At 36.3% G+C, this 12,393-nt stretch overlaps 1 protein-coding gene across 3 annotated transcripts; it reads left to right on the top strand.

The window, feature by feature from the left end:
- Window positions 1-288: 288 nt before the first annotated feature.
- Window positions 289-11,638, top strand: copz2 (COPI coat complex subunit zeta 2). 3 transcript variants are annotated; one of them, XM_079595784.1, is made up of 10 exons: window positions 289-387; window positions 1,812-1,880; window positions 1,999-2,083; window positions 5,939-6,030; window positions 6,270-6,325; window positions 7,015-7,092; window positions 9,027-9,078; window positions 9,968-10,006; window positions 10,232-10,264; window positions 10,907-11,638. In XM_079595784.1, the coding sequence occupies exons 1-10, from the start codon at window positions 328-330 to the stop codon at window positions 10,952-10,954; spliced, it is 612 nt and encodes a 203-aa protein (XP_079451910.1). In that variant the 5' UTR covers window positions 289-327; the 3' UTR covers window positions 10,955-11,638. The 3 variants fall into 3 exon arrangements, with proteins under 3 accessions (XP_079451910.1, XP_079451912.1, XP_079451911.1); XM_079595786.1 differs by lacking the exon at window positions 10,232-10,264; XM_079595785.1 differs by lacking the exons at window positions 9,968-10,006; window positions 10,232-10,264; window positions 10,907-11,638 and adding an exon at window positions 9,331-9,954.
- The last annotated feature ends 755 nt before the right edge of the window (window positions 11,639-12,393 follow it).

Genomic DNA, 12,393 nt, shown 5'->3' with positions numbered 1-12,393 from the left:
CCCCCTGTCGCGTTAGTAGTGGTGACGTTACATAATTCATTGGCTTACAGCTGTCGTTCATTATCTATTCATTGGATGTCCTGTTTGATGTGGAAGTCACGTGAAACTTTATATGCAAAATGGGTTACTCACTAGTTGAGAAAATATTAATTTCGGTCCTTAGACTTCCCAACAAACGAGCTTACTATGAAAGCCGCCATTGTGGCTCCTGTACTGCAGCGCTGCCCAAGCAGAACGCTATTGTGGGTATGAGCCAACATGGCGGCTCGAGGGCTGTAGTTGCAGACACGCCCACTGTGAGTCAGAGGGTTTAGGAGCGCTACTGTAATGACAGCTCAAAGCTGTCCACGTCAACACTGTGCTACCACCATGGACTCCACGGCTCTGGTAAGATATGTGTGCCATTTAATCGCTGTTTTTATTTCTTTAATCTTTGTAAACGTTGAAATAATAGATTGGCGACTGGCTTTAGCAGCTTGTGAGCAGTTTTCCATTTGGAATGGAGAAATATGTTTTCGACAGCAACTATTTTCTCTTTAAATTATTCTTATGCTTAGCGTGCTAAGTTTGCACAATATTTAAGAAACTCTACATCGGTCAACTACTGGAAATGTGTGTCGTCTTGTAATATAAATGCTCGTGCATGTCTTTTTTTCCTCGCGAAAGCGAAATCGTTGGTAGAAACCGATACGGTTTCTGTTTACGAGCGCACGAAAATTAATGTATGCAAACTATAACATTATTTTTCAGATTATGAATGGATCATTGTAGTGCACAATGCGAATGTATAGCCTAGTGTTTCCACTTCTTCCACGTCATTCTCTACTTGTGTTCAGTTTGTTCTGAAAGTTTTTTTTTTCGGTCTAGTCGTGGAAGATGTGGCTTTTCAAGTGGACGTGGATGCCACGTCCTCGATGCGTCTCTGCCGGAGCGGAGCGCGCGCGCTGCCTGTTTGGTGCGCGTGATTGATTCCACAGGTGGATACTTGGAGGAGATCAGGGTTATTGCTTGCCATGGACTTTTTAATACTCTTATGAGTTGACCTATATAGACAACATAAATTCCAACTGCAAATTATTAATACTGTTGCTGTGGAAAAAATATATTCTACAAAATAAATGCCTTAAAATGTGACATTTAAAGTAGCCTACATTTCTTTATGATTTTAAACATTCTAGTAGACGAAGGATGACTTTTATATATATAAAAAAAGTTAAATACAGTGATAAATTATATATTGGAAATATAAGGCTATAGTTCCTTTAAAAGGTTGATGTAACGAGGTTGACAGTTTTACAGTTAATTTATTAATTACTAGCATTATAAAAAAAAGTAAAAAAATGCATTAAGTCAGTGTTTACATACAATAGAGCCCTTACTTGGATGGAATGGATATATGCTTCATATTCTATTGTTAGTTATAATTGATTGTCATTGGTATTACTTTGCCTTATGTGAAACAGATATTATTATTTACAAAGGGCGAAGTTTCATTGTTGGGCCCTGAAGGTCTGTGTCTCGAGACAGGATACTCTTGTATTCCAACCAGATGATCTGAAAAGGTGACCAAAGAATAGTTTTCTCCTTCTGTTCGCCTGGCTCAAGTTCTGTGATACACTCAGACTTTGAATCAGTGGTAGTCAGTGCATGACAGAACTTTGGCCCGGCCGGACCCAGTCGAGTGAAAGCCAACAAACAGCGTCTTCTAGGCATAATATAATAGCATTGCAAGGTGTATTTATGACATTATAGACACAAAAAATCCCCGTAATGTGAATTCTTGAAAATAATGTTGATTTATTTTCAACCAGGAACCCTCGCTGTACACCGTGAAGGCTGTCTTCATCTTAGACAACGATGGAAACAGACTGCTTTCAAAGGTGCTTAGACCCCTTCCCCCTTCTGATAATCTTTCTTTTTACAGAAGATGGAAAAAGATCATCATGAATAACTATTTATGTACTGTGCAATTATGTATGTACTCATGTGCAATTACAGTACTATGATCTAGAGCTCTACCCTTCCATGAAAGAGCAGAAGAATTTTGAAATGAACGTCTTCAACAAAACACATAAAGCTGACAGTAAGTTCATCATTTAACAGTGTTTTGCTAACCTTCCCATTAAGTTACGAAAATGTTAAGAACATTATCAAAGACCAGATAACTTTGAACGAACACTTTATTAACGTAATTGGAAGAACGCTTTTTCTTCATAACTTTGAGAGAACCTTGGCAGAACATTAGCTAAAGTTCTGAGAACATTCCCTGTTAGCTGGGATACTGCCAAATGTTTTGCTTGTAGTGATTAGACCTGATGGACTGCTTTATATTCCAACTCTTCTCTTCAGATCAGTGTTTCCTACTAAATACAGGGGAGCTTAGATACTGTATTGTGTCGATTAGGACCAGATCCACTCTAAGAAGTTTCCCAGATTAGTCCCAGATCAAGTTTCAAGCTAGTTTACAGTGGTTCATCATTAGAACTTGCAGTTGCAAGGTTCCTCTGGGGCTTGTAGGTCAGATTACTGGAAAACTGGGTGGAGAACCTGTTCTAGAATTCAGAAATGTTTCTGTTACTTGCCCTGTGGGGTGAAGGAGTTTGACACCAGGATAACAAAACCACCCTGATCCTTTCACCTGTTTAGGTGTTAACTGTTTTAGCTTGGTCAAAATACACACCTGTATTTGTCTCTTTAAAGGTGAATTCGAGGTGAAACTGTCCGATTTGCCGAGTCGTTCTTGACGGAAAAGGGGCAGAAATAGCTTCTGACCTCCAAATGTTTTGCTTCATATGAAAGTTTTTAGTAATCAGACACCCCGGCTTTTAAGGACAGCATCTCAAAGTAAAACACTGATCTGGGCTCAGATTTCCTAGTACATATTAATAGACAAAACTGAAACTGATCTTGAATTAGCACTATAATTTTATGTGAAATGCAGTCACTGGACCTTTTTACTGTGCTGTATATTGCATTTTAGCACTGTACGGTTTCTACGGTCTCATTCCACCCAGCTAACTGGGAAATTTCTCAGAATGTTCTGGCAAGCTTTTTAGAACAGTTAAAGAACAAAAGCTCTTCCAGTAATGTAAATAAAATTTTCATTTAAAGTTATCTGGTCTTTAATAACGTCCGCAAAGTGTTAGCACAAAAATGTTATTTATACGTTTGATACGATATGCTTTAAATCGGACATGGAAAGTGTTTTTCTGAAATGTTTTAGTTGGACGTTTCTCTGACGTTTTTTAAACATTGCTCTCATCATGTTTGCAAAACAATAAAAGGGAATGTTTCCTTTTCCCTCTCAGAACCAAGAAAAATATATTTTTAAAAAACTTGATGATTTTAACGTTCAGACAACATTAAAAACTAAAAATTTCATAGCTTAAATCAGGGGTGTCCAAACTCTGTCCTGGAGGGTCACTCTCCTGCAGAGTTTAGCTCTAACTTGCCTCAACACATCCGTCTGGAAGTCTCTAATATCCCTATAGACCTTGATAAGCTGCTTCAGGTGTGTTTAATTGGGGTTGGAGCTGATCTCTGCAGGACAGTGTCCCTCTGGGAGCAAGATTAGACTGCATGCTTTTTGTGGAAGAACATTGTTTTGGTTGTGCTTCGGCTCTGCGTGACTGTGGATGAATAGGATTCTTTCTCAAAACTAAAAAAAGAGAGGGAGATTACTGCTCATAATGCTCATAAAATATTAGCGGAAGACGTTACTGTAGCTTTATTCCATTTATACCATTAATAGACACGGTACTTCATTAAAAATAAATTCCAGCACACCAACAACAACCATAGTGAAATGACCCTTCACAATAGATAATGCTTTACAATGAAATCTGTTTGAGAGCTACATATGGCAATTTATCTGTTCAATAAAACACCTTACTCAGCTGTTGAGTAATAAAAACACCATCTCTGAGTCTCTTTTACAACATTTCAAATCCCTCAGTTCTCACCATCTCCGAAAAAGCAAAGCCGATGTTGATTCTTGGTTTATTACGAGCTCTGCCGCGACTCTCTCAGCATTTAAAAGAAAAACGGCTGATTTCCAAAGGTTCAAGAATTAGCTTCTCCATGTCAATCTTTCTAGCTTGTTGTGACAACTAACCTATACCTCACCATACATGCGTCAAAGTAGCCGGAGCAACTTTTCTTTATTTACATATATGATGAGATACACACAGTCGAGTGACATATGTAGCCTACACAATTTCCCACGAAAACCATCCCGTAAGGTCTAAAATATAAACACTTATAATAAGCATAGTGAATCAGAGTAAGATACATAATGTACTGTACCTTTAATGGGAATGTTAGCAAAATCTTTTTAGAACATATTTTTGTTAGCTGGGTATCTCTATCATGTTGCCCATTAAATAAATAAATAAAAATCTATACGGTTAATCAAGACTAACTTTGTTGGCTTGACAAATACTTCCCTGAAAGTGTAAAAAAGAATAGATAATTTCTCTGATGTTTCTATAAGTTATAACTGAATACACTTATGTACAAATACCTATTCGGTAACACTTTACAATACAGGTGCACTAATATGCATTAATTCATGCTTAACTCATGCACACAGATAATCGAAATCTATGCTTAACTAATGCACTGATAATCGTGTATTAATGTATGACTCATGAAGAACTAAACCATTAATTAATGATTACTGCATCGGTAACAAATAAAGGTTCTAAATTATTAATAGATTAAGTAATATATGAATTGTCATTAATTAAATGTGTCATAATGTATTCATTCCTTAATAACATTGTATTAACTAATAGTGTAAATTAATGCTTTAATTACCACAATGGGTTGTAAGCCATGTACTTCAACTTCAACTTGTCTGCTTTAATTATTCATTAGCTAATGATTTGCTAAAGTATCATTATGTTATGACTTTACTTGTTGAGGCACATGACTATTAACTAACTGTTAAGTAATATGTCATTTTGGTTTTGACATCCACACTAAGCCATGGATTTCAATTTCCAGCCATCTACAACCAAGATTTCACTGAGTCCGCTGAACTGCCGCATCCAGTACCTTGTTGTTCATGCACAGGAATATGTCAGGTTAAGCTTGAGGTCGTGGAACACAGGGAACATGCGGCCGAGCATTGCTATTGCATAACACTGACTGGACAAAGACCAGTAATACTACTGGTACTACTTATAATCAGTGATACTACACTGGATGTGGCACGACGCTATGACAAAACCCAGACAGTAAACTGATGCCACACTCTATTTCTGACGTACTCCGAGCTCTTGCGCTAGTTCTGTAACGAAGGACAAATGGACTTGCAGTGGTCTGTCATGTCCAGCTGGCCTCGTCCAGTTTAAACACAGTGTAGGAGTTCAGATTCTGGTGTGCTGATATCTGTGTGCAGCCCAACTCACCCATCCTTAAAACACGTTCTCTGACATTACATTCACTGCATGTGCAACTGTCAAAACCCATAAATGACATATTACTTAACAATTAGTTAATAGTCATGTGCCTCAACAAGAAAAGTCATAACATAATGATACATTTGCAAATCATTAGTTAATGATTAATAAAGCAGACAACTGGAAGTTGAAGTACATTGATTTGACCAATAGTGGTAATTAACACATTAATTTACACTATTAGTTAATAAAATGTTATTATGAAATTTATACATTATGACACATTTAATTAATAATAATTAATATATTACTTAATCTATTAACCATATATAATATTTATTAGTTGCTGATGCAGTAATTAATGGTTTAGTTCTTCATGAGTAATACATTAACACATGATTATCTGTGCATTAGTTAAGCATGAATTAATGCATAGTGCACTCGTATTGTACCAAATATTCAGATATACATACATATATATAAATGAATGTATATCTTATGTATTTTAAGTTTTCTGGTTCATGTGTGTGCAGATGAGATTGCTTTCGTAGAAGGGATGACGATAGTCTACAAGAGCAGCATAGACTTGTTCTTCTATGTAGTTGGCAGCGCTCAGGAGAATGAGGTAAGTCGTGTATGCAGATGAGTTGGCCTGTAATTGGCTGGAATGTTGTCCATACTCCAATCATGTCACTCATTTTGCATGTGACAGTAAGTCGTTATGACCATATAGAGAGCTGGTCGTTTTTGCACAGTGTTTGTCATTTTGTTTCTCTAAGAGGATACAGACATAACAAAAAGTCAGCTGTGAATCATTCCATTTCCTTTTCTGACTCTCTCTTCCTGTATTTGTCTGATCCGCAGCTCATGTTAATGGCAGTGCTGAACTGCTTTTTTGAGTCTCTCAATCAGATGTTGAGGTGAGTTCATACTCGGAGATTAGCATTCAAAAGTCTTACTTTTATTCAGGGATGCAATAAATTGATCAAAAGTGACGGTAAAGACATTTCTAATGTTACAAAAGATTTCTATTTCAAATTCATCAAAGAATTCTGAAAATAGCAATCAGAGTTTCCACAAAAAAAGAGTCAGCAAAACTGTTTTAAACGTTGATAATAATCAGAAATGTTTCCTGAGCATCAATGCAGCATATTATAATGATATCTGAAGGATTATGTGATTAATTAATGCTGAAAATTAGGAATAGGATTAAATAAAGTTTTTAAAATGTATTAAAAGAAAATAGAAAATTGTAAGCGTTTTTGATTCAATAAACGCAGCCTTGGGCATCATATTAGACACTTCTTTAAAAAAAACATAAAAAAATATTACCAACCCCAAACTTTTGAACAGTAGTGTATGAAATCTGAGGCCATGTAATATTAGGACAACACTACGGCCAGTGAATGTTTTGATATTTAAGAGCAGTTCCACTGACACAATATGCCGCTCTAGCTGCCCTTTAGGCTGATTCATGCCAGAATTCACCGAATTCTAGGCATGCACGCCTTCTGTGGTAACCATGGAAACTGGTGAAGGGCAGCACTAGATGTCAAGGATGTCACAGTAAAAGACTTGTGTGCTCAGGTGTCTGCTTCTTTTCCAACAGGAAGAATGTGGAGAAAAGGACTCTGCTGGATAATATGGATGGAGTGTTCCTAGTGGTGGATGAAATCATCGATGGAGGGTAAATATTAAATAATAAATTATTCTCTTTTAGGACCTGCACATTCACTTAGAACAACAAGAGAACATACGTAGTGTATTCAATACAAATTAAGTTATTTTGATGAAATCTGAGAGCCGTCTCACTCCTCGGCTTCTATGGGATTGAAACTTGCCGGCCCATAAAATTTGGAAAGATAATGTTTAAAATAGTCCAAGTGACTACAGTGGCTCAACCTTAAGTTTATCAAGCGTAGAGAATACTTTTTGTGTGCAAAAAAACAAAACAAAAATAATGACTTTATTCAACTATTAATTTTCTTGTTTACAAAACAATCTGCAGTCAAATGCTCTGAACAAACATATAATTTTCCAACATGATCCTGGACGCAATTAAAATAAACCATCCACTTTTTTCCGACGCTGGGATCCTTCTGAAGTCTGGACAGAGACGTAAACGAGCTGTTTAAACTGGACGTGTCTAAGCGAACGTTCTTTCGCTCTTCAGCAAACTGAAGTCATGGAGCATGTCAGAAACTGAACATGCATCTGTATATTGTATCCATCCCGTGTAGATTAGATAGTGATTATAATGGTTTCTATTTGCTTGTGACACGATGCTCGCTTCCTGGGGCTGGTTGCATAAACTGCTAAGACTAGTCTTACAGGTTAGTCCTAATTTTGTTTTCTTTAAGACTGTTTATAACCTTTGTTTAAAAGTCAGGTACATAAAAAGGTGGATTGTTCTGATTTGACACCGAAAATTAAGATTGTTCCTTGGCTAACTGCTAGGTGGTCAGGCTAGTTCTTAAAACACAGTCTTAACATAATGGCTATATGCAACTGGTGAAGGCAAGTGCTCTTAAAGTCCCCCTGTGGTGAAAATCAAGCTTTTAATGTTGTTTATATGTCTGTGTGGTGTTTTGATATGTTTTAAGACAAATCATGTGCAAATTCATGAGTCAACACCATTGCTGTGTATTTTCTTCTTAAAACTGAAGTGAACCAAAGACAGACTCAAAAACACAGTTTGAAATCACTGGTGTTCGACAAACTAGCTTGTAACCAATCACGACAACGTGTGATAGCCAACGAGTGGATCTCTGAGCTGGTGTGAGTGAGTGGAGGCGGGGCTAATTTGCATATTCATAGAACTGCATATACTAAATGAGGCAAGGGAGTAGAGTTATATTCATGCTATTTTAAGGCATGAAGAAACTTTTAAATATGTAATTTTTGGTGATCTAATGTAAGTTTTAAGAGATACAATGATTGACTACAGGGGGACTTCAAGCGACTGAACGATTGTGGGCGGGGGCCTATGCTGCAATGATGTAGAACTATTTGTCAATGTCTTGCTCTGGAGGCGGGCATATGCAAATGTATTTGCTTGTGTGACATCACAGATCCTGCAATGTCAAGTTGTTTTGGAGCTTGATTAAATCAATTCTTTGTTAATAGCGAAGAGGGATGTTTTAGTAGTACAAAGACATGTCAAAAGATCAAGGCAAATTTGACTTCTCATGTCATGACCCCTTTAAATGAACATATGAACAGATAATGTGTACAGCAGTAAGAATGTCAGCAATGACTGATAAAAGCCTTATCTTAAAGAAATGTACTTTTTAAATAAACCTTTCATTTCATTTCTAAATAATAGTTTATTTGACCTAAATTTAGCCGCTTTTTAACTGTTAAAAGGTATTTCTTCCATGAGCAAGCTGATTTTATTTTGTGATCTTTTAGACTTTTTAGATTCAATTTTAGTGATGGTTCTTCTCACAGCTGTCAACCAATATGGATTTCTTATTATTTATTTTTTTATTTTTTTACTTAATTTACTTCATGAATGTCATTAGTGGGAAGATAGTGGCCCAATAAGATCCGACCATAAAATAAGTAATTAACTTCAAATTCTAAACTTAATTCATATGTTGCTCTTAAACTTGTTTACAGGGTGATCTTGGAGAGTGACCCCCAACAAGTCATTGAAAAGGTCAACTACAGGGTAAGTTATTTTTGTTTTCTGTATGAGTTGTGCTTCACAATGCTCTGGGAGTTTGTTATAAAAACCCAGACATTAGTCAGATATATCAATACTGCAAGTCAGCACAGTTTCTAGCTCTTTAACCAGAATCACTGCTTCCTGTCTTTAGAAATTACCTTTGCATATAATTTCAGCTTGACAGGAAGTTCCCTTTTCTTTTCGCCCAGTTTAGTCATGCACGCAGACTAAATGTCCCCTCTCTTGCCCTGTCAGTGTGTGTCGGAGCAAGCGTATGGCTTCGTCCTTTTTGATTACATCACTGGTAACGTGGAGGGCCAAGGAGAGAGACGAGAGCTACTGTAGCTCTCCTTCAGCCCCCCTTCCTCTCTCCCTCCGCTTTAGAGATGAGAGAGAGAGAGAGAGAGAGAGGGGGGGGGGGGGGATGAGGGTGAGAGAGTGGGCAGGTAACTGCATGGCATGCAGAAGCGTGTGTGAGGCTCACAAGAGGAACCGCTGTAACCGAGGGAGCAGATCAATAATAAGAAAATGTCCCGCTGACAAAGCTTTTGCTGTGCAGTGGGAGACACTGAGTCACATCTTTGAGTTACGCTCACATAAAATCACTCAGTCAATGACCGCCATGATTTCAGCAGTCCACACTTCTGATTTATGCTGTTATGAGTTGGATTTTTTTTACTGTTTTGAGTTTTTTTTTTTTTTTACTTCAATGCAAGGGGGAAGACACTGTCCCACTTCGAATAATTGATCTTAACCTTCACTTTGCTATAGAGTAACCTAAGTTTGAAACATCTTGCACGATTTGGCTTGGTTGGTTGGTTGGTTGGTTGGTTGCGGTTTATGTCGGTTAATATTGTAATCGTAATTTGTCCTGTTTTTGGTTACTTTGCAGGCAGATGACAACCCATTATCAGAGCAGAGTGTGGCACAGGTATAAACATACATATACTATATAAAAACATATAAACACACAGAAACTATAATCACAGACACCGTTCCCACCTGTTAACGTTTGTTGTGAAACATTTTAAAGCTCCACACTAAAAGGTCTGAAATGTTTCCCTTTCTGCCTATCTGTCATTAACGCCTGCACTGTGATTAACATCATTATCACCTGTCTCGCTCTAACCTTTGCCACTAACTCTAACCTTGACAGCACATCACTGAGAAACTGGCTCTCACCTCGAATGTAAGTGCATGAACGCTCACTCTCACACACACACACACACATGTGTATGCGGATACTTTTAAGCGCTTAAAAATTTAAATTTGATCTTTTGTGTAAATCTTTCAAATATTTTTTTAGAGTGACAACAGATGCGTAATATGGGACTGAAACTAATCTAAAGTGAAGTTTAATTCTAAAAGAGACTGCTGTAAAGAAACTTCCAGTCTAATACAGTGGTCTTCAGATGCCCCCTTGTGGCCATGATATAGCCTACAGTTGGTAGTTTATTGGGGAACTTTATTCATTAAGAATCATAGTTGCTACACCTCATTATTGCACTATTCCGTTTTGTATTGTGCACATTCTTTTAATTGCATATTTCATTTCATAATATTGTTTATTTAGCTAGATAATATAAAATCTGATCAATTTAAAATGGTGTTCAATTTAAAACTACATTGCATTGATTCAGGGGGGGCTTTTTATTATTATTACTCACAAATATGGTAGGTATGTGAAATATATCCAAAAACCATATTAACTGATTAACAACTAACAACTTAATGTCATGAATTGCACATGTGGAGTAATGCTTCTTTTTGAAGTGTGTTGTAGTTTTTTGAGGTTGATCACTGAACGCTCAATTCTGTTTGATTTTTTCAGGTGTTACAGTCAGCAAAGGAGCAGATCAAGTGGTCAATTCTAAAATAAAATATCTTGAAGGAATCTGTAAATTATTGAAAGGGAATTTCAATTTTATTTTAGATTTTAATTTTTTATTATTTGTAATTTAATCCATTGTAGAGTAACTGTTGCATCTCATGTTTAGTGCTGAAATATTTATATTTTTGTCAAAAGTTGGTCATTTCCGTTTTTTAAATTATATAAAATGTGTTGTCAATGCAAAAATACCTGTCTCTTTCCAAAGCAGCTTTAAAGCAATTACAAATTGTGTGTGTTTTTTTTTTAACTGTTCTGTTTACAGGAGGTATATTTTGTTTCAGCATGGCCTTTGATATACATAATCACATATCTTTACTTGATTGTCCAAACTTGTTTTAGTCTTGTCAATTTTGGCAAACATGCGGCTGCTTTACAACCTTTTGTCAAAAATAAACAAATTTAGTTATATTTGGGCTTATAACTAAATATTTTGCTATTATACATGTGCATTGTTTAAATGAGAAGGAGGCAATATTATTAAATATAATACAATGTAGTACAATACAAAATAACAGTGAGTTACATTTACAAATGAAAAGCAAATGTATATTTTATTTAGGCTACTATAGGATTTATTTTATAGTAGCTACTGTGTATCTCCTGAATGTGTTAATAGGAAATAATTACGGACGAACATGTGACTAAAAACGAATAAATATGTTTTTTATAGCATTTGTTTGGTCGTTTCTGTCTTTTCGAGTCAACAGCGCGACAATTATGCTATGCAATGATGCCGCTTCTCTATTGGTGAGAGACGAGTGAATCTAGACCAATCAGATTTGTTTTATCCTGCATAAATACTACTAATTACAGGAGGGTGTGGCTTAGTCTGCTATTGGATGGTGTAGGCCAATGGAAATCACAGACCCGAGTCTCCACCTATGACTGAAGCCGAGGGATCGCCTCAAGCCGTGACTGGCCACAGTTAATAAAGGTGGGTGTTGACTTTTGAAAGAGGAGGAGACATTCAACACCCAATCTCATTTTATTCTTTCTGTTCGGTTTTATGCAATAGCCTATATGATATGGATATATGGATATGGATGTATCATGTAACCTGTAGACAGCCGATGCCTTTCGAATCAGACCTGTTAGCACTAAATCCAACTTTAAACTTTATTCTATTTCCTTTAGGCCTACGCCTTTTAAATATTTTATAAATTTGGAATTTATGATGCTAATAATGCTTAGCCTTTACAAGCACTGAAAATTAACTAAATATTTTGTTAACTTTTTTTTTTAATCGTCGCAACGAATAACAACGACAACTGAAAAAATAACACATAAGTAGCCTAGCTATTCATAAACAACTGCAATAGGCTCGATATGCTGTAGGATCTAGTTTATAAGCATGATGCACAATTTATAAAATAAAACTCGAAAATCATCATCGATGTTAAAATGAATAAAATAATAATTTAGGCTAT

The sequence above is a fragment of the Phoxinus phoxinus genome (assembly GCF_949152265.1).
Source record: "Phoxinus phoxinus genome assembly, chromosome: 1".
Classification (NCBI taxonomy): domain Eukaryota; kingdom Metazoa; phylum Chordata; class Actinopteri; order Cypriniformes; family Leuciscidae; genus Phoxinus; species Phoxinus phoxinus.
This window is presented reverse-complemented; position numbering and strand designations above follow the sequence as displayed.